Consider the following 25828-nt stretch of genomic DNA (forward strand, 5'->3'; position numbering starts at 1 on the left):
CAAGACCACTAGCTTTTAGATTTATTAACAACAAAGGTGCAGAAATTCCTCAGGTGACCTTGGCTCCCCACAGTGCTGGTGGCCATGGAAAAGCCAAAAAGAAATGTTAAACTCTTTGATTTTCTCCTTCTCAAGGCACCACCAGCACAGATGCACATGGGGCTCTCATGGTGATTTTGAGGCACACCATGTTATCTGTGCATGACCTGGGGTGTGGATTGGGGTGGCTCCGTGTGCTGGAGAGGAGCTGATTTGGGTTCCACTGCTGCCACTCACCCCCAAAGACGGGTGGCCTTGGGCTGTCACTGCTGCTGTCATTGCCATATTCACTCAGCATGGATCCGGCCACCCCTGTGAGCCAGAGACAGAAGGGCTACACTCCCACCAGGACTTCCCAACCAAGGGCCCCCACCAGAAAAAGAGTCTAAAAGAGGAGCACTCTGGCCTGTCTTTGTACCACCCTGATGTGAATTTAAGCAGGGACAGTCAGGCTGCAGCATCCCCCCACGAGCCAGGCAGGGTGGATTGGGTGCTGCATCCTGAGGATAGCACACGCCATGGAGCGTGGGCAGGATGCGGGGACACAGAAACATCGCTGCAGGATCCAGCCAGAGGCACCCGCAGCTGATGACTCAGAGGCAGCAGGTGATCACTCAGTGCTGCAGAGACTGCAAGGGAGGAGAAGGAGGAGGAGGAAGAGATGTACCACATATTTGAAAACTGCAAGTGCAGTGCCAGAGCCAGAGCCACAGTCCCCTCCTGCAGCCACAAGGGGAGCCCCAGGGAGGGCGGGGGTCTGGGGACAGCAGGGGTCCAGGGCTGGCCACAGCCAGGCTGTCCCTGCTTCTCACACGCATTTCCTGCAGTGGCAGCAGGAACGCAGGGAATGCTTTGGTGACGTCAATGCTGACATTCAGGGGCCCTGCCAAGCTCTGCACCCGCCATGGCTGCTCCTGACAGCTGACATGGGGGCGGCTGCAGGGGAATGGGGGCCACAGAGCTGCCTGGGGGCCACAGCACAATGGCCCCTTCCCTCTGCCCCTCTGCCCTCAAGGATCAGCAAAGCTATGCGCTGGGTGCTGTGAGAACCCAGGGAGACACTGCCCCACAAGTCACCCTTGGCAGGTTTTGCTCTGTGAAGAATTCCCTCTAACACTCGCACAGCTGCTACCCAGCACAGGGAAATGGCTATTCCTGGCAGTAGCCAGAGAGCAAGGAATGGGGTCGGGAGGCCATGGTGCTGCAGAACCACAACTGGACCAACCCCACCCAAAAACCAGTGGGACCTGGCTCCAGTTCAGCTTTAATTGGGGCAATGTGGAACTCCAAACTCCTCGTTCGTGCTGTCAGCTGGACAGCCATTGCAGAAAGGCCAAGAAGGGGTGAGGAGTCAGGCTCCTGGAGCAAAGCTGCCTTTGCCCTGGGACGGATGGCATCTACTCTGCCAAGTCTGGGACTACTGCCAAGCCCAGTGGCAATAGCAGCAGCTGCTTCCCAGCAGGACCCAGGGCCGTTGCTGGTTTTTGGGCTGTGCCTACACCAGAAGTGGCCCAACATCCTCAGCCTGCAGACAGCAGAGGCAGATGTGAGGATGGAGATATTGTTAGTGCATTTTACAGCTGAGGAGCTGAGCCATGAGGCCTGAGTCTCATTAGCACTGAGACTCTCACAGTGGAAAAGGCCCTTAATGAGCTTTTCCTTGCAGTAAAGTTCCTTTATAGGGCCCAAGTGCAAGGAGGAACTGTGTGTTAACTGATCACCTGAGGACAGCAGAGAACTGGCTGCAGCACTATGAGCTAAACCCAGAGCTACCCAAATCCTGGTCTTCAGGGGTCACCTCCTTGATCTGCAGCTCTCCCCGAGATTCTGGGTACATGGAGACTCCTTGGTCACTGAAACCAGCACCCCCAACAAAAGCGTTGGCCTGGAGCTCCACATGCCATCCCCTCCCACTGCCAAGAGCAGCAAAATCTTCCCCAGCCTTTCCCTATGGACCAGCACGACTCAACAGCAAAGCAAAATCCTATGGGCCATGTGGGGAAATCGAGGGCAGGACTGTCACATGGAGCCAGAGGTGTGGGGCTGAAAGGCTCCTTACTTACCCACAGGGCTTGGGCAGGCTCCATTTGTGCTGTTCAGGTCTCCCCCAAGCATCGCCCCTGCAAAGCAAGCGGAGAGATGGGATCACCATCAACGCAGAAACAGAGTGAGCATCCCTGCTTTTGAGGGGTAGGAAAGCAGGACACACAGTGGAGGAAGACAGGAAAAAAAGCAGAACTGCCTTCCTGGGGAGAAAGTCCTCGGCAAAATGAGCAGCATTTCTGGTGATCAGGTTGGGAAATGTTATCCAGGCAGATCCGTCTCCTTTGGGAAGGAGCCAGGCGCACAGGAACCTGTTCCAAAGCAGGCAGCTTGGAAAACACTGCAGCTATTTTATTCCAAGGCCTTCTTTGGGGGACACAAGTCCGGTGCTGCCAGGGGGAAGAGAGCCCCAGCAGCATGATGGGAAACACAATCCCCCCTGTAATGTTCACACCAACTGGAAACCATCCCACACTTCCAGGATGCCACAGCAATACAGACTCCCATGATCCCAACACTTGCAGCAAAGCACCGACACTCACCACCAGACTGGGAAAAACTAAACCTTTTTATTCCCAAAAAACAGAATATTTTGCCTCGCCTGGAAGAAGACTTGATCTTTTTTCTGCCTTGTTATGAAGTTATTTCTGAAAGCCACCAATTCTCCAGCTGGGGCTGACTGACCATGCCGCGGGCGGCGACTGCAGCCAACAGCCAGCGCGGAGGCTCCGGAGCTCCAACCGCAGTCAACCCGGAGTCCTGGGCTGGTGAACAAGGGGCTTTTGATGCCAAACCCCACCTCTAACCGCTGCCCAGCCCTTCTCAACCCAGATGGGGAAACCTGAGACACAAACCTTTATCCAGCCCGTGGCTGTTGGCTTTGGGCTTGCAGCAAGCCCCTGAAAGCTGGAGGAGGGTGGGAGGGCTGAGGAGCAGCTGTGCAGGGAAGCACAGTTGCTCCCCATATGGGAGCAGGATTAGAACAGCAGTGGTCCCAAAAATTGTAGAGCCTGAGAAAGGGTGAAGTGACCCACTAAATGTGGCAAATGTGACACCACAGCACCCTCCCCCCAAGGGATGGGGATGAAAAGCCAGAGGTCCCTGTGCCTCTAAAGTCCCAGAGAAGGGAGTCCACCAGGATTTTGTGGCTGTGCCCTGCTGTGGGACTCCACTTGCACCTCAGGCACTGGTGCCTATGCTGCCAAAGAGGGCTCACCTCCTTGGGTGAGTGATGCCAACCCCTCCCCCAGCCCTGTACATCCCCTTTTGGCTGTCCTTCTCCCACACCATCCCCGAGCCAACAGCACCAGGCACTGTCAAGGAACCCACCCAGTGCTTGCTGTGCATTTGCTCTGGAAACAACACAACCAGCTCTGGTGCAATGCTAAAAAAAAATTAGGGGAAAAAAGGAATTTTTCTAACATGCAAAGCCCTGGCTCCTATAAACAGGATTTCTTCCATGTCCCAGGCAGCGAGTGAATGAGACACAGATGGCCTGACTTGGAACACCTCTGTGCTCACAACCGCAAAATGATCCCCCTCAAATAAGCAAGTGAGTGAGCTGGAAACAGTGAGCCCCCAGAGGGGTCTGCTTTACCAGGAAGCCTCTTCTGTTCTCAGCTGAGGGGCCTACAAGAGGGTAGGAGATCCCTGCAGCCAAAGCGATGGCTGCCTATGCCCAAGGAGGGCTCTGCCACCCTGTCTGGAGTGAGATGCTGCTCCCTAGGACCAGTCCTTGAGCAGAATGACCCCCGTCCTGCAGGTCTGGGGCCTCATCTTGATACCTGAGTACTTTGAGGCACCTTGGAGACTGCGGTGAGAGCAGCGAGCAAACGAGCTGTCTCTGAACCACGGTTCCTGCTGCATCTCAGCCAGACCACTCCTCCTGCTCACTGTGACCCACCACACCACCTGCTTGTGGAAGCACCTCCCAGCCCTTCTCTCCAAATCCATCCCTTTTGCAAAGCTCCCTGGAGCTCTCAAAGCCCCAGGGGCCACGGGTGAGGGCCCAGATGTCCAGCTGGTCACTGACAGCAGCTCTGCCATTTGCAGCCCGGGTGACTTTTACAGACCATCTGTGACATCCAAAACAGCAGGAAGGGGCTTTCTGCACACTATTATTATTTATGATCATACCGTGGGAGAGCTGTGGTCACACATCATCTCTGTACCCCCTCTGCCACTGCAGGGGACGTGGGTGACAACTCCTCTCCCTTACCCTGCCTCTGCCACCCATCGCCGCTCCCTGCTGGAAATGACTGCTCCTCCAATCTGTCAGCAGAGCCACATGAGTAATCGCCCACGGCCAACTGCAACCAGCATGGCCCAACTCAGAACAGCCCTTTTTAGGCAGCCATGTCACTGGAGTGCCACTGACGAGCAGGATGCCGGCAGCCACCCCCAAGCCTAGGAATGGTGCCGGGTGACTCATCTTGCACTGCCCAAAGATCCATACAGGGATCCAGCTCTCAAAGAGACCTAGGTAAGGTAGGGAGGTTGCCCTGAGTTTGGGGACAAGGCACAAACAGAGGGCATCACTATCTGGCAGAAGGGCAGGAGCATACACAAAGGGGCAACAACCCTTCCAGGATGCTCCTGCCACCCACAGGTGCTGGAATGTGGACCCTCGCTGTGGGCAGGGGACGGAAGCAGCAGGGGTGTTCCTTCCCTCAGGGATGCCCCATGGTCAGTGCCTCAAGCCCAGCCAGGCAGGAAGGGTGAGAAGGCGAGGGTGCAAAGGGGTGCGGTGTGGCTCACCTGCACTGGCTGGCCGCTGCGGCAGCCCTGGGGACACCGTGTTCCTCTGCAAGGCCGGCTGCTGCGGTGACAGGAGCCGGGGATCTGTCAGTGAGGAAGTCACCAGGGACTGGGTCACCAGCGAGCTGCCCGGGTTGCTGAACTGCAGCGTGTTTTGGTTGGTCACCGGCACCGTCACAGGCATGGCAAAGTTCGGAGCGGGCACTGTGGACTGAACAGAGAGCAGGGGGTAAAGGGGAGCCGGAGCTGAGTTCCTGCAGCACAGCATAGCTGCTGACCAAGGGGGGACAGTCAAACCTCCATGGCTGACCTGCAGTGCTGTACTCGAACCCACACTGGCACCTTGCAGGGGATACACCAGAGACCAGTTCCCCACCAGAGAACACCAGGAAGAGCAATGGGCTATTCTCTTGGACACACCAGAGCTCTGCACACAACTGTTTTGGCCTCATGTTCAGGCTGTATTTATTCACCCCCTGTGTTTTCAGGGCAGTCATGAAGGAGAGGCTGGGAGCGGTCCAGAGCATGAAGGTGGGCACCAGCCTGGTGGTCTGCCCCCACCAGCACTGACAGCAGCCAAGCTTGGCATTACCCTTCACCCCCAGCAGGATTCTGAGGCCATTTCTCAGCCAGCAGGAAGCCAGTTTGGGCTGGCACTGCTGCTGGTGGCCGGGCACCTGGGAAAGACTAGTTCTGCACAGAGCCCCTGGGTGACTCTGGGATCCATCCTGTCTCCTCTGCAAGAGGAGCTGGGAAGGAGGAGTTGATCCCAGGGATGCAGGAGCATCGCTAAAGCCCTATCCTTGGCTGCATGTTGAGGACCAGCTTCACCTATCAGCATCCCATGGGAGCCAGACCTGCTGCGATTATCCCAGCTGTTTGTCTTACGTCATTGATTTGCTCTTCTTTAACAGGAGCTGGCACCTGCTTAGAGGCTTTAGCATGAGCTTTGCTAAAGTCCCACTTTAATTTGTTCCAGGATGGAGAGGGAGAGTAGCCCAGCACTGAATGGCACCATCGCAGGGCCAGAGGTGGAATCCTACAGGCTGCACCAGCAAGGGAAGAGGGAGCCAAGGTCTCCCCACTGCAACTGGTGCATCTCCCCACTGCCTTGCTGCCCCTTCTCCTCCAGAAATCTGCTCCTGGATAGGTCCTGCTCCTTAGGTGAGAGAACGGGATGGGAGGAAGGTGTAGGACAGTGCTCACCCACACCTCGTTGCCAGGAACTCTCCCCACCTGCCTCTCAAGGGCATCCTGTCCTTCAGAGATATCCTGCAGCCACAGCCAAGCCACGAGGACAGCAGCTCTGAGCCTGCGCTGTGGCACCACTCCTGGGGCTGCCGTTCACAGGGACAGGATCAGCAATTCCTACACCACCAGGGAGAGCTGGAACACGGAGCTCTCCCTCTCCTCAGCCCGGGAGCTCATCCTGCACGGCAGCAGAATCGGAGGAGGAGGAGGAAGGTTTCTTGGGCGTTGCGTGAACACCAGAGCAGCATTGTGTAATAAATCACTGCCAACGCGTCCATGTGTGCGCAACGTTCCCAGGGAGGGAGTGGAAGAGCTAAAGCTCCACCACACCACGAGCAATGCTGTGGTAGAGCCATGAGCTGGATACACCAGCCCAAGAGCCGACGTCTGCCTTAAACCAGCTCCACCCCACTACACCAGCAGACAAGCGTCAGGCTGACGCTGCCCTGGCACATCCAGGCCACCTGGTCCCCCCTGCCCCAGATAAGGTACAACAAGGGACAAGGCAGTTTGCACATCAGTCCAAAGTCTGGAGGGAAAGATGCACACATCAGCCAAAATCCACGATTTCTGCTCTCGTTAGAAGTGAGGGCAAGCACCAAAGGCAGAAGCCCCGCCAAGGCCTTTCGTTAGCAGACACGGCTGTCGTTAAGCTGCCCCGGCCACCCTGCTGGGTTAGTTCTGGTCACACACAAAACCAACCCAGCGGTTAAAATGGAAAAGCATCTTCTTCAACGGCACACGCTCCACCTGCACTGCTCAGCCCCTTACTGCCAGGAAGGTTTAGTGGGGGAGCCAGATGCTATGCCCTGATGAGGAGACACCCAGCACTTGAATGCCACCTGCTGAAAGGACTTCTCGGCACAGACTGTCCCTTTGGATTGGCATATCTGGATGATGCGGGGGCCTACTCAGGGCCCTCCCTTTGCAGAAGACACATTTTGATGCTGAGCAGCCCCTGCTCATGAGGGTATTCTGCACTAAGGACAAAGCTCAGGTGGCTTTTGAACCTATTTCCACCAGTGGCAGGGCTTGTGCCAGGTGCTAAGGGGGTACATGTCCTGCTGGGGCTCTACTCCCACCTATACACCCTGGAAGGGTAAGAACTTGTACCCCCCCTAGTGAAACCAGGGAGGCTGAGGTAGATCCATGTCCTGACAGAGCTAATCCTGCCCTGAATCCCTCTCATGGGGCTGAGCTCGTTGTCACAGCAGAGCTGCCAGAGATCATCACCACCTGCACTACACTTTCCTCCACCTCCTCAGCCTTCACAGGTCTCAGGGCCACTTCCCCACCCTCTCCACCCAGAGATCTCAGGGATGGAAATGCAGATTTTGGGATTTGTGAGGCTCGTGGAGCAACACAGTGCTGAGTCAGCAAAATAAAACCTGGGGATTTCACAAGGCCCAGATATCCAGAAAAGCCAGAATTTTAACTTGTGGGGGCTTGCAAAGCACAAAAGGGCAGATTATTTCGGGTAGGGCTGTGTGTGTAATTTTTGCTGTGCTGCATCCACCCCTGGAAAATGAGCCTCCCCCCTGCTCCCGCAGCATTAATTACAGCTGCAGCAACTCGACTCAGGGCTAATCCCCCGAAGAGCCGTTTCCTGCATCAATAGCCTCTGCTCCCTTGAACTAACAACTAATTTGAAACCTGTCCCTCTCCTCCTCCCATCTCCTGACACAAATCCCTTTCAGCACTGTCCTGATGCCACCCCGGTGCCAGTGACAGCTCTGGGATCACAGGCTAAAACTCCCTTGGATTTCTGCCACAGCCACCAGTTGTCTTGAGGGCTCAGGGGATTTGGGGGGAATTAACGTGGAATAGCCCAAACCAGGCTGAGCCTTGCAAGGATGTGAGGGGTCAGCACCCGCCACCAGCTCACATGAACACTAGGATCTTAACAAAGACTAAAATCTGCTTTTTTGAGAAAAAGATGGTGAAAAAGGAGGCCCTAATCCAGTACTTGCAGTAGAGGAGAGGAGAAGAGACAAGCCCCTGAACTGCCTGGCCAGAGCCAAGGAGGGTCAGAAATGCCAGAGCTAGTAGGAATGATTTTCCCAAGGATGGGAAACAGGAAGGGTCATCAAGAGCCAGGTGCATTCAGGACTGCAGGGGTTGTTGGCATTGGCTCCCAAGGCATGGCACGGCTCCGAAGCAAAGCCATGCAAAATCCACCCCCCCATCACCTGGAGGCACTGGGGAGGGGACCAGGGGGCTGCAGGCCACCAGCTACTCACTGCGAGCCGGTAACTCTGCATCATTTTATCAAACTCCTCATCAATCTTTTTATATTTCTCTTCCGTCTGTGGGGTCAGCGCAAACACTTCATCCCCTTCTGGGCTCTCGCACTCCCTGTGCTTCTTGTTCAGCGCCTGTTACGTGTGGGGGGACACGGGGGTGTCGGGGAGGGGACGGGGGACGAGGTTGAGGGGAAGTCGAACAGAAGAGAAACAAAACAGAAAAGAACATATAATGAAGGTTTTCCAGCCACGGGCAGGTACTTACACCATATCGCTTGAACAGGATATCCAGATCCTCGCTGCCTTTGCGGTATTTATCCTCCATCAAGGGGCTCTGGTCTATGGAGTCGTCACCGTCGGGCTCTGGGCTGTCACAGCCATTAAAACCTTTCTTTCTTAATGTCTGAAAACACAACCGGAACAGTCTGAGACCGGGGAGTGCAGGTGGGGAACACGGGCAGGTCCCCCCAAGAAAATACCCTGGCCTGGATGGACCAGGACTTGCCCCTGTACAAATCAACGCCATCAACCCAAGACGTCGCTGACCTCAAAGGGGTTAAAAAGTCAGGATACAGCCCCTGGGTTTTGATGCCAGAGTGTCTCTAATTTAGGAATTAACAGCATGGGGAGCGATGGAGAGAAACTTCCTTGTTTTCAAAGGTTCTGTTTACACCAGGACTGAATTTGGCCCTGCATGAACTCAGGCATCTTCGTCACTTTCAGGTGCCACAACATCACGAAGGGGAAAAAAACCGTAATGCACTTTGCTGTCCTGCAAAAAACAGGGAAAACCTGCTTACAAACAGCCAGATAGGAAAATAAACCCCAGAATTATAGGCAAATTGTCAAATTTGTCAGAATCTCCTGACAATACCAGACAAGTGGCATTTGCCAAATGCAAAGGTGCCACAGGATGCCACAGGATGACAGCGCATGTGGCACAGTGACAGCTGCGATCCCTGCTAGGGGTGACACGTGGGGTGATGGTGACAACACTGGGCAGCAAACCCCACACCAAGACTAGGATCACAAACAGGAAAGGCCCCAGGCACTGCTGCATTGAGGTAATGAGGTGAGACAACCAATCCTTATTAGGAGGAGCCCAGTGACTGCAGGGCATGGTGACACCCCAAAGTCCTTCACTCATATTCAGCAGCCAATTGAGATCCATTTTGAATCCCTCTGCTTTCAACATACCAAAAGCAATTAGGCGTCATGACAGAACCAGCACTTGCCAACTCTTTTTTTGTTTTAGACAGAATTTACAGAATTTCCTGGAAGTCTTGATCCCTTTTCATACCAAATTCAGCAGGGGAAAAAAAAGCCTTGACAATTCTCTATCTTCCTAAACAGCAAAATACATCTCCGTTTTGAGGCCAAAGCATGTTTGGGAGTGGCTCTTCAACTACCTGTGAGCTCCTGGAAACACAGGGCTTCTGGGGGAAATGCTGCTGGAGCAAATAAAACCCAGGATGTCTCCAGAAGGGTTGGGAACACCGCGGGCGGGATTTGCTAGGCACTGCTCTGCACACCGCACCGCGGGTCGGGCTTGATGGGCATTTGTGCCAGGTAGCCACAGCCAAGCAATGGGCACCACACCCGCCTCAGCCTGTTCTCCATCCAGCTGAAGTTTTTCACAGTATTTTCCATCAAAATTATTACTTCCTGGACGCCAGACACCATTTTCACTCTCATTACTGGATCCAGTTGCAGAGGGGAAATCTCCTCATTCACATACAGCTCCACAAGAGAAGGACCTGGCTCACTCCTGACCATGGTGACATCTGATGCCCTGTTTGGTGCCACCAGTAATTCCTGATACCAAATAATTATTAACTAATGATCTAATAATAATAATTATTAATAATTCCTATACCTAATATTAATACTATACGGAAAAATACTTAATAATTCCTGGTATCTCTAATTCCTGTGTTGGCTCTCTATAGAGAAAAGCAAAGTGGGAATCAGTACTCCCACGAATGGGAGAGTCCCAGGGCTTTTTCTGCAGTTTCCAGAGGACTTTTCTCTATTATTTTTCTATTTTTGTATGTGTCCTTGTTTGTTCTCAGAATGGCCTAAAAGAGGAAGAGGTGCTGCTGGTGGGGAAGGAACAGCTTTGCCTGTTTTTTTTTTTTCTAAACTGCTTTTTGTGGATTTTTTTTTTCCAAAACCTTTTGTTTCACCGACGCAGCTGAAAGACGGAAAGTTGAGCTTTTCTCTAAAAAAAAAAGGCTTTTCCTTTTTCTCTTTCAGAGGCAAAATGGAAAAGTTGTTCCATGAGGAGTGAAGCAATGAGGCTGGATTTCCTTCAGGCACTGAAGAGACTCTCTGGTGTATAACAGGGGACTAACCTTCTCGACATGATTCCCTTTGCAGGGACAGAAGCTGGACCTCTCACTTCTGTCCTCCCATCTCTCCCTGGGAATTGGGAAGAATCCCTCACATCTCTGAAAACTTCTTTCCTTCACTAACAGCTGTTGGCAGGTTCAGAAGTTGTGGGGATGGATGAGCCACTACCACCCTCCAGGACTTTCAAAGGAGGGAACCTAACAAGAGAATTTTTCAAGAGGTTTCAGCCAAGCGACAACATTCTTCTTTCTAGAAGCTGCAGCAATGCTGTCACCAGGGAGGTTCTTAGGCAGCTCCCAGTGCCCTCAGCCCTGCCCATATCTGACGCTTGAACAAAGCACAGGGACGAGCGAGGGGCTGCCACCACCAATCACAGCATTTTGCCATTTCTAAGTCCACGTGAAATCGTCCTAGGGATTGTTCCCTCAACAAGTCTGTCAAGGAAAGCAGTGGAACGGGGTGGATGTGGGTCTGCTCACCCAGACCCTGAAACAGCTCACAGCATCACCCCTTCATCCCTCCCAAGGTCTTTCTCTGTGATCCTAACACATTTGACGTCCCAGCTCTGCCTTGGTTGCTTTGCTCTCCCTAGCCACCAACTTTGTAAAATGAGTCATAACTTCATTGTCTATGAGACCCACAGTTCCTCACAGGGGTAGGGCCACGGAAGCTGAGCTCTGAGGGACACTGTGGTGCCACTATCCCTGTTCCTGCAGGAAAGCCAACAGCAGCCCCAGGAAGCGCCAAGCCAGTTGTGCATGGAGAAAAAGTCCTTCCCAGATGCTACATGCAGCAGCATGAGCTGTGATTGGAAACCTGTGAGCTGAGACTGTGACCCTCAAACTGGGATTGTGACCTTGAAGCTGGGATTGTAACCTGTAACACTGTGAGGTGCTGCCAGAGCTGCATGGAAGAGGAGGGAGACAAGCTCCAGAGCTGGCAGGGCTGAGCGTGGGGCTGATCTGCAGCACGGTGGGACGGGAAGCACCGGCGGCAGGCAGTGACCAGGCCGGAGTCGCAGCAGGATATGAGCTAAGGCAGTGTGGCTTGCATCAATCTGCTGCTCAGTGAGAGGTTTGGGACAACAAAATGCCATTTCCAGCCATACAGGTATTTGGCTGCTGGTTCTTTTGGGTTTCTTTACCAAAAAAAAGTGTGTCCCACATTTTTAGCTTTTTGTCAAGATGATGCAAAAGGAAAACAATTCTGCTGGAGTGGGAATCAAACCCAAAGATTCCTGGGTTTGGGATCTCTGCAAGGTCTTTTAGGAAAGAACTTTCCTTTTCATTCCTCCTCTTTCTTTGTGCCAGGGAAAAAACAGAAGATGCAAAGAGGTTTTCAGGAAACCTTTCTGTCACTGGGCTGCAGCCAGTGGAACACAACAATTTTTCATATGGAAAAGATTTAAAAGTAATTCCTTTCCAGCAGAAAATTTTCAGAGAAAATGAGGGTGTGAACTTACCCACCTCAGACATCAGCTGCCCCTCTCCTTGCCACACTCAGATCCCCCCATACTATCAGGACCCACTGCAGATCCTGCTTTGCCAGGCACTACTCTCACTTCCATGATCCCAGCTCACATGGAAGCGGATTTCCAACCTAAAGAGGATAAGAGAGCAGCAGGAAATGCAGAACGTGTGAAAGGAAATGATGCTCAACCAGGATGCAGTTGACTTCCCTTAGAGGAGGGAGACTTAACCATTCTGGGCTTTGGAGAAGTCTGGATGAGGATAAGGATGAGAATGAGAATGAAGACATGACACTGGCAGCCGCCTCCGCATTTCACCACCTCCCCAGCATCCTGCAAAATCTCTGATTTAACACATCCCGGGGAATGACAACCCCAGGAAGGAGAATTAGGAGAGAATCAGCCCTTCCAGGATATTCAGCCAAGGAAAGAGTAGAAACGGCTGTGTGGCTTTAACTGGCTGTGGAGCATCCTGGTGCCCGGCAAGCTCTACTCTGTCCAAGTCCCTTATCAGGAACTGGCACATCAGCCAGGCTGTGAGGAAATGAGAAGCGACAGCAAGGACCAAAGCCGGCGTGATCCCAGGCTGGGTGCACACGTGGCACCCAGCGTGCCTGTCTGGGGGCTCAGCTGTCCTCCACCTGATTAAGGAAACCCCCCTCTCTGCATTAGAGAGATTTTGTTGGACTTAAAAGCCTGCAATAACCAGGACTTTGCTGGGCACAGAGAAGCCGCAGGGGCTGTGTAGCTGAATCCCACTCCTGACAGCCACTGCCAAGCCCTGGCACAGCTGAAACACAGGATGTCCCTGCAGGGAATGGACCCCAAAAGGCAGCTGGGGTGTGGAACCCTTCTTGAACTAGGGCTGTGTATGCTCAGCATGGAGCAGCTCTGCCTCTCACTGAATAGCCAGGGGATAACCCCCCAAGGACATTGCTGCACATCATGGGATGGGGTGCCCCCAGTCCCACCCCAAGATGTACCTCCCCAGACCCAAAAACCAGGAGATCTCATGTTTTTTTAAAACACAATTTGGACAAAGCAACTCGTCCTCCAAGCAGTGCTTGGCTTAGCCCTCTGGAGCCACTGCTCGGTCCCCTTCCACCAGAAAAACAAAATCAAGAGGCTTTTGCCTCAATTCCTCCAGGTCCTGGCTGCTTCTCATCCTTCCTGAGATACTGCCAGAGCCACTCAGGGCTGAATCCCTCAGCAGGAAGGGGCTGTGGGCATCACACGGAAGACGGGTTGATGCAGCAGCTCCTTGAAATCCACTTAAAATTATATTTGGTGACAAATTCCCAGCCTGGTTTTCACAGTCTCTAAATGCTCAATGTGGGGAAGCTTCCAGAATGAGAAGATACTTTTTGTGAGTCAAGTTCAACTGGGAGCCACCAAAAAATGTGAGATAAATTGTATTTGTATGCAGTGGACTGTTGGAACAGTTGGACTGTTGGAACCTGACCCTGGGTGAGGGGAAATGGAAAATCAGGACCAAGAGCAGGAATGGTCTCCCTTGGGGCATGGATTCAGGAAACAGTAAAAATCTTAGAGCAGCTTCAACCCTGCTCCCAGACAAGACAAGGATGAGGAGGGATGCTTGAGCAGCCTCCAAACCTGCCTGCACCCCAGCAGGTTTTGCTCCATGACAGCTCTGCCAGCAAGACATGCCGAGCCCGGCACATTTGAGCTCTTTTTTTTGCCATCCACCAATATTCTTCCGCTCCCAATGTTCCTCTCCTTGGCTTTGGATGCAGATCCAGCTTTTCATGTGGTGCAAACACAGTGTTCCTTTGGGTGCCAAGGACTGTGTGTAACTTGTCGGCTTGGGAGTGTTTGCATCTTGGACCATAAGGGAACAGAGAATGCTGCCCAAAATGTTTACAGTATTTTTAGGCCAAGACAAATCTGTTCAATGCTGTGAGCGCCGCAGTTCGAGCATCCCAGAGAGGCTGTGCCTCTGAGCGCAGCAGGGAACCGCTGGCATTTGCACAGTGAAGGGGCATTACCTGACTCAAACAGGCCAAAAAGGACATTTTTGAACCATTTTGAAGGCCGCTACAAAACTGTGCTGTGGCAGAAAAGTTTTCAAACCCAGCAAAGGATAGCAGATGCTGTGAGATGCCTGGCCATGGCTCAACCATGGGGTGAAAACCTCGAGTCCAAACCTCTCAAAAAGACACATCTTGCAGAGCATAAAAAAAAAAAAAAAAAAAAAAAAAAAAAAAAAAAAAAAAAGCACAAGATTTTTGGGGGCAAAGGCAGGGTGTGTTTTTTTCCTTCTCCTTCATGAAATCAAAGCCTGAGCACACTGGCCAAGGGGCACCAAAGGGACTCAGTGGCAGAAGCAGAAGTCAAATTCTCCCAGCAGTGCACGCCGTGCTGCTCCACTCTGTCACCAGTGGCTCTGAGGGCATTAACTGATGCCCATAATGCCACTAAATTACAAAACCAAGCCCTTCATTTGCCTATCTGTCCAGGTTTAATGGCAGCTGCCCCCATGCTGAGGACCCCACAGCTCCATCTGCACAGCTACTGCTGAGGGAGAGGATGTGACTGATGACCAAGGCACCACTGCCACTCTCATGCAAGCCAAATGTGCCCTGTGCTCTGGCCCAGTGATGCCCAGCACCAGGGACAAGGACAAAGCTGTGGAGAGGGCCAGCGTGGGGGCACCACCAGCACATGGCATCTGAGCATCTTCTGTGATGCCAGCAGGCTGAAGGACAGCAGCCTTGAAGTGAGCACAGTTTGGGCATGGTGCCAGTTGCAGGGATGGGCAACACTGGACATGGTTGGGCCATCCCTGGAGACCCATAAAATGCAGCCAGACAAGCCTTGAGCAAGCCCACCAACCCACCAGCTTGGCTGTGCTTTGAGCAGGCACTGGACCCAGAGGCACAAGGTCTATCCCACCTGAATTCCTCTGCGATTCAGGCACTGGTGCCCTCCCATAAACCCAATGTGCCTGTCCAAATATCTAGGCTGGGGCAATGTCACCAGCTGTACAAGGGACTTCAGAACAATGTCACCAGTCGCACCAGGCACTCCAGTGCAGCAGTCCCAGGAGCTGCCTCCAAATCCATCTTGTCGTGGTTTGCCTGGATTCCACAGTAGAGTCCCACAAAGCAAATCTGCACCTCAAGTTTCAAGGCGGTGGGTCAACACACAACTAGAGACAGCTTCAGCTCTAGTACCAGAATGGAGTATTTTTGTAGCCTGAACCAAAACCACACAAAATCCATCTGGTACTGAGTGTGGGAGATCTGCTTGCTCCATCCTCACCCCGCACCAACCTCCTGCATCCAGTGTGGTACCGGACTCAGCCCGGGCTCTACCACAATGGCAAAGCTGGGGAGCAGAATGGGCAGCCTCACCTCGATGATGTCTGCATTGGTCCGGCTCTCGTGAGGCTCGTTGTACTCTGTGTACTTGAGCAGCACCTTGTCCATGTCGGTGCTGGCATACTGGAAAAGCTTGTTGGAGTGGTTGAAGATGATGAGGGCAATCTCGCAGTCGCACAGGACACTCAGCTCGTAGGCTTTCTTCATCAAGCCGAACTTGCGCTTGGTGAAGGTCACCTGAAAGCAGGGACAGCCATGGTGAGAAGCTGTGTCCATGCTGCCACAGACCCAACACCTCCCAGAGAAAACTGGAATGACCACTGGAGAAACAGCAAAAAGAAGAGGAATGCACAGGGAATATTCTGTCTCAGTTTCCCCAATTGGACCCAACCCCAAGCTCGCCTCTCTCTTCCAAACAGTTCATATTGCTGCCTATTTTGGGATCCTCCAAAGGCAGACACTTCACAAACACAAAGATGATTATCAGTGTTGGAAATCACATATTGCCAAATCAAGAGAAAATAAATTTCAGCAAAATCCCCAGCAGAGCTGCCATCTGTCCGGGGGCTGCGGATTTTTAAGTGGAATATTCAAGTGATGGAGATCTTGTCCTTGCTTGCTGCAGCTGTGCTGCGAGTGCTCAACCCTGGGAGCCACAGAGCTGGGGCTCAGCACCCCAAAACTGCCCAGGGGTGCCCACCTCACCCATGACCCACTCTCCTGCTCACCAGCCCTCACTTACCTCGGTAGGCTATGCTTCCCCAAGGGCACCATGAGCCCCTCTGTGCCAGGGGCCTGCCCAGCTGCCACTTTCATATTGCTGTCCCTTTGTGTAACCTCGCTGAGGTGTTTTTCCTCACTGCCTGCCCAACTGGGGTCCCTGTCTCCCCAGCCCATCCTGCCCTGAGCTGTAACCAGAGCTGTTGGCTGACGAGGCAGCTCCTGCAGGACTAATCCTGGAGACCTGGCTGGGGGCTGGGGCCAGGACTGGGGCTGGGTGCTGGCTCCAACACCAGCTGCCGGCCAGACGCTGGGCTGCAATTCCCAGCCCACACTCAGCTCTCACCACCACACTCCTAACAGGACCCAGCTGGCGGAGAGGGAGCCGGATTGGGGCTCCCTGTCCCGGCTGCAGCGCAGACAGCTGCTGAGGGTCCTCCACCCCCCAGAATATACTGCACACTGACGGGGAAGACGTGATGCTTGGCCAGTGCCCTCTCACCAAATAAAAAGCAGAAAAAGAAAATAAGAAGCAGGAGGTCACTGCTTTTTGCTAAGCATTGCTCTGGGGGTGAAGCAGCCTCCAGGGGAAGGGCTTGAGATGAGCTGAGATACCCTTGGGTGCCAAAACCTTGGGTACTCCCTCTCCACATGGGAGGGCCTGATGCCACTCTAAGCCTCCACCACAGCATCAATTTTGCAAATGAACAGCTTTAATTTGCAGAGCTGAGGGAGGAGAGTGAATGAGGCTGCTGCCTTTGCTCAGCCTGTCAGTGGAATCACAGCCACAGCCTAAAGAGCTCAACATGGAGCTTCCCAGTTCACAGAGATGGGGAGAAGCAGTGCCACCATGATGCCACCAGCAGCACCCAGTATGCACCCCCAGGGTCCTGCACCTCTCGAGACAGAACCACATCCCTGCTTGTGGTGGGAGGGCAGAGCAGGGGAAGCTCTGGGCACACTTGGCAAGGGGAGCTGCTACCCCTCCCCACCATCTCCCAGAGATGATTAAGCAGTAACAAGATTCAGCTCTAATCTCCTCATCCCTTGGAAAGTGTAGGGCTGGTACCCTGTGCTGCTGTGACCACCACGTGTATCTGCTTTGGCCATAACTGGGCTGTGGCTGGGCTGCTCACGTTGCCAGTGCCGTCCCAGCTCTGGCACACTTGGGTGAAAATTAAATTACTTGAGGGCCAGCTCCTGTGTCACCAATAACTCCCTCTCCCCAGCAGCATTACAGACTTCTCAGCCACCCAAAACCTCTGCTGCTGGGTGCTGTGCAGGGCTGCTCCCAAGACCAGGAGCCAACAGTGCCACAGCACAGCTGTGGCCACACTGTGACTTCAGGTGGGACCCAGCTGCGGTTCTGCTCCTGTAGCTGTGGAAGGACAGGCTCTAAAACCACGACCCGTCTCTGTGTCCCCTTCCCCAGCACGACCTGCCTAGCTGTCCCTGCTGGGGCAGCCTCCAGGCTCTGACTCACCCTCCAAGCAGCTTGAGGCGTCCCCAGGAGGAAAACACACGGTCTCCACCAGAACAGACTGACAAGCCAAGGGTGGTTGTTTCTGCAGCCACTGGTGTTGGGGGCACTTTGCCAAAACACACCTTGCCAGGCACCATGATAGGCTCAGCCACCAAGATCAGAGGCAATAGTGCGAGGCTGAGACATGGGGGCTGAACAGTGAGGCAGCTCATGGCCTTGAAGACCAGTGACAAGCATGGTTTGGGTTTTGCCCTTTTGTAGTGAAGGGTATGGAGTCATCTTCCCCAAATCAACCAGTAACCTGGGCAGAGCTGAGCATAACACAGAACACCAAATTATCTATCTAGAGATGAGAGGATACTCCCTCTGCGAACAGGGCACAAAAGCATCCTCTCTATTGGCACCCCTGCATCTTCCAGAGAAAAGCAGAGATTTGCCATTTAGCCACCACATCACACAAAAGCATCACCTAACACTGCCTTGTGCATCCATGCATGACATGGGACAGAAACCTCAAACCTTTCCCTCACGCCATGCATGAGCCTCATCTAGAAGAATTAACCTTGTAAGTCTAAGAGGGTAATCAAATCTCATGCTTCAGGGCATAAGCCGATCACCAAAGGAGTCAGAAGGAATTACTGCCCCACACTAGCAGGGGATTTTTTGCCTTTCCCCTGATGCAAACCGTATTGGCATTTGCCAGAGTCAGCAGCCTGGCCCTGAAGAACTGATGGCCTGATCTGTTGTGGCAAATCTTCTCCAGTAATTCCTCTAATGACATTAGTGACTCTTACTTGCTCTCCTCCCTTGGTTTTGGCTGCTAATGTAATTCACAGAATCACACACTGGTTTGGGTCGGAAGGGATAGAAAAGCTCATCCAGTCCCAGCCCCTGCCATGGACAGGGGCAGCTTCCACTAGACCAGGTTACTCCAAGCCCCATGCAACTTGACCTTGGAAACTTCCAGGAATGCAGCAGCCACAACTTCTCTCGGCAACCTGTGCCAGAGCCTCTCCGCCCTCACAGGGAAGAATTTGCTTCTAATATCCCCCTCTTTTCAGTTTAAAACCACTCCCCCCTTGTCCTGTCTTTCCAGGTCCTTGTCCAAAGTCCCTCTCCAGCTTTTCTGGAGCCTCTCTAGATCTCCATGGAGCCTTCTCTTCTCCAGGTTGAACACCCCCAGCTCTCCCAGCCTGGCTCCAGATTTAGAGGTGCTCCAGCCTTCAGAGTATATCCGTGGCCTCCTCTGGACCCACTCCAGCAGCTCCATATCCTGCTAGAGCCTCCATGTGGGCTCATGGTTTGTGCTCCCATGGAAAGCAAAACCTGGAACATGAGCAGGGTCAGCTGATGCCAAAAGCTCAGTGTGAGATGCAGGGAAAGAGCTCCACCTCACAGCAAAGGCTCTGGAGAGCCCCTGCTCAGCCTCGGCTTTCCCTGAGGGTTGCGATGCCTCAGCAGCCCCAAGCCACCGCTCAGGATGAACCTGGCAGCACGAGTGGAAATGTAGGTGTCGAAAGCAGCTCTGCCTCTACCTCCTCGCATCACCACTGGTGAATCCCTCATTCTCAGGGCATCCCTGCACTATTCCCATTCCTTTCCCAGCAGGCGCAGGTGCCATTGGAGCCACCTGGGCATGCCAAGAACAATGTGTGCTCGCCCAGGGCTGCCAGCACTGCATTCCAGCAGCAGTGCTACTGGAATGAGCCCCATCCATAATTCATCAGCGTCGGGCTGCTCCGCTCTGGAGTGCGGCATGGGAGAGCTGACCATGCCCTCTGCCCCCAGCCAGCATGGGAGGGCTGCCACGGGGGAAGGGGTGGGCTGAGGATGCTCCAGACACTGGGTTTAAGCCAGCTTAGCCGACAGCCTGCAGCCACGGCAGGCATACACGCATGGACACTCCTCATCGCTGATCCACAGCAACAGCAGGAGAGGGAGGGAAAGGAGAGTGAGAAGCCAGAGGTGGCTCTGGGGAGACCTCACTGCAGCCTTCCAGCACTCAAAGGGACTTATCAAACAGATAGAGAGGGACTTTTTACGTGGGCAGATAGTAATGGGACAACAGGCATGGTTTTAAACTGAAAAAGGGGAGATTTAGATGGGACATTAGAAGGAAATTTTTCCTGTGAGGGTGGTGAGGCCCTGGCACAGGTTGCCGAAGAGAAGCTGCGGCTGCCCAATTCCTGGAAGTGTTCAAGGCCAGGTTGGATGGGTCTTCGAGCAACCTGGTCTAGTGGAAGGTGTCCCTGCCCATGGCAGGGGGGTGGGACAAGATGGACTTTTAAGATCCCTCCCAACCCAAATCATCCCATGATTCTATGAGATAAAGCAATATGGGACACTTCTGATCCTGGGGAGGGGATCCTGGCATTGCCCATGTACAGCATGGACCAGGAGAGTGGAGCAAGAGGGTTCTCACCCTCTTTACAGCTCCTACCACAGTGGATAGAGCAGATCCCACTGCCTGGAGCAGTTCTTTTTCATGAAACGCCCCATCTTCCTGGTATGTCCTTTTCTCCCAAAGAAAGTGAGCAGTGAAAATTGATTGCAAAGCTGTGCTGGTGACCAACTAAACAGCTGCTGCTTTGCTGACACCCAATTTGATCAGGCTGGTTTCTGGGAAGCAAAGCAAGATGTGCTGCACTGGGGTGGGGAGCAATGCTCCCATGATGGTTTCTGGAAGAACCAGCCCAGCCAAGGATGCAGCTACTGCCAGAGGAAAGCCAGTGTCCCCCAGCCCAGGGAACCGGGCTTTGGAGACACCTGACAACAGAGATGTGCTAAAGCCATGACACCTGGCCATGCAAAACAACTCCTGCTGCCAGATCCCACACAATGCAGTGAGACCTCAGCAAGGGTCTTTATCTCCAGCCAGTGCCAAAGAGCAGCTCATTCCTCACAAACAGTCCCATCACTTGGCTGCTGCCTCTGCAGAGAAATGCCTCTTTCCTTTCCTGAAGGTCTATCCAGCAGGGCCAGGCTGTGCCACCCCTCTCCAGCACTACCAATTATTTTCCATTTGTTTGAACTTCCAGCAGAGCTCCAGTCACCACAAATCCCTCGCTCCCCTTTGCAGCACTGCCCCATAAAATACACTCTGGATCCTTCAATGACATCTAAGGCCCTGTTTCCTCCTCATGATGGATATAAACAGTCCCAGGAGCAACTGGAACATCAGCAAAACCTATATGATGCCCATCCGGGCCCCCACCACCAAGTGAAGGTATAATGAGGAAAAACTGCCGTTTCCTATTGTTTTGCTCCAGAGCAATAAAGTGGTTCATCCAGTTCTGTACTCTTTAAGGATTAGGAATATATTCACACGATTGTTTACTGTTTTGGTTTTTTTTCTGGAATGAAAGTTGCAGGAAAAAGGTATGGTCGGTCATGCTGGGATGCAGTAGTGACTGGACTAAAGGCAGAGGCTTGGATCTGCTGAGGCAAACTCCAGGAGCACAGAAAGCAAAGGGACCTGCCTGTAAGTTTTGTGGTTATGGGAAATACATCGACATAGTCATCCCAGAGCAAACCTGGACTGGCAAAGTGCTGCTGCTCCAGCATTCCAGTTTAAGGAACATGGAAATTTGGGAAAAAATCGTTCACTTGCATTTTTACTCTGAGATACATGAATGCATTCCTACACACACACACACGCATGTGTGTCTTGGGCTTGGCTTCAAGACAGCCCAAGGAAAAAAGCCCTGGAGTCATTTAGGTTTACAGTTGAGGAAAAAAAAGGAATAATTTGAGTTGTTTGTGTTCAGTAAAATGGATACTTGTTGTGGCTGTTTTTTATTGGAAAAACCACATGGAAAATGTCAACTGAAAGGACATTTTCTGCAGGACAAAAAAAAAAAAGGAGGGGAACTAACTAAGTGGAGAAGATACTTTCTTCTGGAAAGCACTTAGATGGAAACAGCTCAAGGAACTCAAAGGCGAGGAGCAATGTCTGGATGGGGACAGTGCAATGGGGCCGTCTGCCTGGTCCTGGATCCACCTGGATCTGGCCTCAGCACCAAGTCTCGCTCATCTGCTTATTTTATGGATTGGGCAAAACATACCACTGGTGGCCCAAAATGGGATGGAAATGGGTCATTTTGAAACAAGACACTTAAAATTCCCACTGGGAGGAGAAGGACGAGGTGAGAGAACGGGAAGAGACCAGCACTGACCTGCCGATTGCGCTCGTCCGTGATCCGCTGGATCTGGATCTTTTTTCTCCCCATCTTCTCCGGAAATCCTCACCGCACCCGGGACGACTTCAGCTCAGGGGAGAAGTAACCCCACTTTAAAACACTTTCATTAAAGAGCGTGGGGGGCTTTTTATCTCGGATGGAAAACAAACCCAAAAAAGCCAAAACAAAACAAAACAAAACAAAAAAAAAAAAAAAAAAAAAAAAAAAAAAAAAAAAAAAAAAAAAGGAGTTTTGTGTGGCTCTGTGCTCAGTTCATGGTACTGTCATGCGCAACCAGATCCAGTGGGGCTGAGATGTCAGCAGCTGCTCAGAAACCTGCACAGTAAGAGAGACAAGAGTGAGATGCTCTGTTCCCAAACCCCATCCAGGACCCAGCACCCCACTGGCATCCTCCTACACCCAGTGCAGATCCCACCCCCGCGGCCAGGGTGCTCTCTGGTCTCCCACCCAGCTCTGGGGCCAGGAGAGTTGCAGAGGAATTCATCCAAACTGGTCTCAAAGAAGGCCAAGGATGGAGGCCAGGAACACCCGTGCCACAGGACACATGTAGGCCGGGCACTGCGACACTGGATGAGGAGGAGGAGACGGCAGCAATGTGCCCGTGAATCACTATTCCTCCATGACACTCCAGACTTTTTTATTCTCTTAATAAAGTCATAAGCAGTCAAATGGCTGGTGATTAGCTTGGGCAATTTAAATCCGTCTCCAGTTTCTGCACTAATCTTCAATTTGGAATTTTAAAATGTCGTTATTTGATTACTTGAAAGAAACCTTGTAACCAGGCACAGAAACCTAATTCTTATGGGTAAGGAGGACCCCGAAGGCAGCTGAGAGAGCCTGGCCTTCCACTGGGCTCAGCCACAACCAGACGCTGGACATTTCCATGAATCTTGGGCATGCGATTGACTCAGGGGTATCTGGAACCCAAAGCATCTCCCAGCACCAAAGGCTGTATCCAGATGCACGAGGGCACCTCCTGGCACAGCCCCCCAGCCCATCTCACCCCGTTTCCCAGCATGTCCTGCACTGCAGTGAGGGGACGAAGAGGGAACTTCAGCCATGACATACTTCAGGTATGTCTTTCTCCCTGCTCTCTCTCTGAGCAGCTGGATAACAGCAGTGATAACATTACATTTAAGGCAAGGTGCCCTGTGCCAAGACCCAGGCAGAGGGAAAAATCAGTCCCAAAATAGCTTCCTATCTGCCTCAACTTGGCAGTCTCTAGCCCTCAGTCTTGTTACAAAAAGCATAAAAAAACCCAAAAGCTTTTTCTCCCAAACCAGCATCCCAAATTCAAAGCAGTAGCCGCAGCCAACCTGACCAAGCTCCTCCTGCTCCTCTCCCACCCCAAAGCACCCCCAGACCCTGCTGAATACCTCGGCCCCACACTTTGCCTCCTCATCAGACCATGCTCCAACAACAAACAAGCCCTAATGGTCTCACTCCCACACTTGTTTTGGGGGTTCACTGAGTCATGTGAGTTTGGGTAAAGTTTTTCATCGTGCATCATGTTATGTGGTTTCAGTGCAAGTTCAAGGAGCCCCAAGGAGAATGGGGAGTCTTTTCCCCATCCTGACATCCACAATTTGCCCTCCAGGGAGGATGAGGTGTGAGGAAGCCAGGAAGACCAGAGAGACAAAGGGCAGCAAAACCTGGCTTTTTCACACATAAATCCCACCAGTAAGACTCTTTGCAAGAACAGACCATAGAGGGATGGCATTTAATTCTTGATTCCTTAGTTACCAAAATAGGTGCATGTTTCCCTCCCAGCAGCAAATAGGAGCAACCATCCAGCTCTGAGGAGCATAAAGGAGCACTGTCACCATGGAGAACACTGAGCCAGTGCCAGAGGCATTTCCTTTGACTTTTGCTCCCCATCCCACCATGGGTAGCCCCAAAAAGATAGATCCCAGAGCATCGCCAGTTCCAGAGCACAGCCAGTTCTGGGGCATCAGCAGCTCCATAGCATCACCAGTTCTAGAGCATCACTGCTCTGGCTTGCACCATGTGAAGTATCCTTCGAAGGTTGGTGATACAGAAGAGCCAAAAGGAAAATGAGGGGTTTTATTTTATCCACCTAGAGTGTCCGCTCTGTATTTCCCTCACTGTGAGCACAGACAGGGGAGAACCCACAGCCCAAACGCTTGGAACCAAGGCGAGGATTTCGCACACACGAAGAAACTTTGGAAGAGGAGGAACTTTTTGTCGGGTTTGCTCTGCTGCTTTTCCCTTTGGAGTTGCCATTTCTCCAAAATGGCTGAAAAATATTCACCTTCAGCATCTTCAAAACCACCAGCGGCAGCAGAAAGTGGCAACAGCTCCACAACCAGACCCAGGGCAAGATGCTAATTCTTTCCATGTGCTGCAGCTCTTGGACAGAGAAACCCTCTGAAAGACAGCGGATTTACTGTCCAAACCAGAGAGGAACTCTCCAGAAGCAACAATAAACACTGGAGAACAACGGGCAGTAAATTTAAACTGAGTGAAAGGAAACATATTTTAACACGATTTCATTGCGAGACTTGTTCACAGGATGCTATGGCAGCCAAAAGCTCCACAGTGCTTGAAGACATGGGATGTTTGTAGGGATGAGGAAAAAACCCCAGTGCTGCTCATCCCTCCCTCAGCTCCACACGAGCTGGCGCTTCTTGCATGGGAGTTGTGGGATTCAAACCACATTCCTCTCCCCAGGCCACAAACACACTCCAAGTGTTTCAAACCAAATCCCCTTTTTCAACCACCAAACCAGGTTCCTCCCACTGCTCTGAACCCCAATTCTGCATCCTCAGCACTTTGGCAGGATGGGGACCATTGTTGCAGCCTCAGGGTTTGCTCACGCCACTGGGAAAAGTTTTTCACAGGAAAAAGGTGACTTAACAGGTTTTGCTCATCATCGTGGGGAGAAAAGGAGCTGCCATGTGATGCTCGTGACCCCTTTACCCTGCATGGGAATGGAAACACCTCACGGGGAGGGCAGCCCTTGGACTGGGTGAAGAGGAGCAACAGAGGAGAGCACAGCATGTTTGCTGCCCTGCGAATGCACCTGACAGAGGGGATTTCAAACTCCTCCCTTTTCTCTTCATGGAATTGGGGTTTTGGGGTGAGTTTATTTGGTTTTAGGTTGGGTTTTTTCCCCACCATATTTTTAAACCCAGGTATTTTCACATTTCCTGCCCAGGTAGCTGTTTCAGAAACTCCGACCACTGGCTCAAGTTTCTAAACAGGATCTGGAAGAGCAAGAAACCTGGAGAACCACCCTCATCTCTCCTGTCTCTCTTGCTGGCACTGCTGCTGCAGCTCTGCCCCAACCCAGGAGGATCCTCTGTGTCCCTGGAGCTTCCTCTCTGTTAAGAAAGATGGGACAGGAAGGACTTATGAATATGACTGCATGGCAAGAAACACTGTAGATGTAAAACTTGAGTGAAATAGGAATGAAAGCTAGTTTCGAGATGTGTGCATGGCAGGCAGGAAGACGGTGATTAGCTAACAAAAAGACAAGAATGTTGCCTTTCCACCTTGGCAAAGACATCCGGGAACAAATGCATAAGAAAGAAGTCTATAGAGAGTAAAATGACATGGTAATGCAGTCGTTCTTATAGGCTGCATGCAAAGTTTGTAGGTTTTGTATCTCACGCCGGTTGGTCAATGTGAATTAGAATATTCAACAGAAAAAAGGATATATTGTATTGTAACAAGAGGATCGCCCTCTTCTCCTCTCTCCTCCGCTCTTCTCCGCTCTTCTCCTCTCTTCTCCCCTTTTCTCCCCTCTCTTGTCTTGTCCTGGCTCTCCTACCTTTTGCCCTTACCTCTCTCCTCTGGCCCTCTCACCCTTCTTCCCTTATCTCTCTTGGCCCATCTCCTCTCCTCTCTCTCACCTCCCTTGCTCCTGCTTTCTCCCCACGTTTTTCCGCTGTTCCTGCCCCATTTTTACC

General features: G+C 52.3%; 1 protein-coding gene across 9 annotated transcripts in view; it reads right to left on the reverse strand.

The window, feature by feature from the left end:
* The window catches only part of MEF2D (myocyte enhancer factor 2D), an 86760-nt gene that overhangs the window by 18388 nt on the left and 42544 nt on the right, over positions 1-25828 (reverse strand). For all 9 annotated transcript variants that reach the window (XM_083878951.1, XM_083878950.1, XM_083878957.1 and 6 more), the window contains 5 exons: positions 21873-22211; positions 15528-15731; positions 8599-8736; positions 4840-5050; positions 2103-2159 (listed from right to left, as the gene is read on the reverse strand). In XM_083878951.1, coding sequence (XP_083735077.1) covers positions 2103-2159; positions 4840-5050; positions 8599-8736; positions 15528-15731; positions 21873-21926 — 664 coding nt within the window. In that variant the 5' untranslated portion in view covers positions 21927-22211. The remainder of the gene's footprint in view (positions 1-2102; positions 2160-4839; positions 5051-8598; positions 8737-15527; positions 15732-21872; positions 22212-25828) is intronic.

The sequence above is a fragment of the Zosterops lateralis genome (genome assembly GCF_965231275.1).
Source record: "Zosterops lateralis genome assembly, chromosome: 27".
Lineage (NCBI taxonomy): Eukaryota > Metazoa > Chordata > Aves > Passeriformes > Zosteropidae > Zosterops > Zosterops lateralis.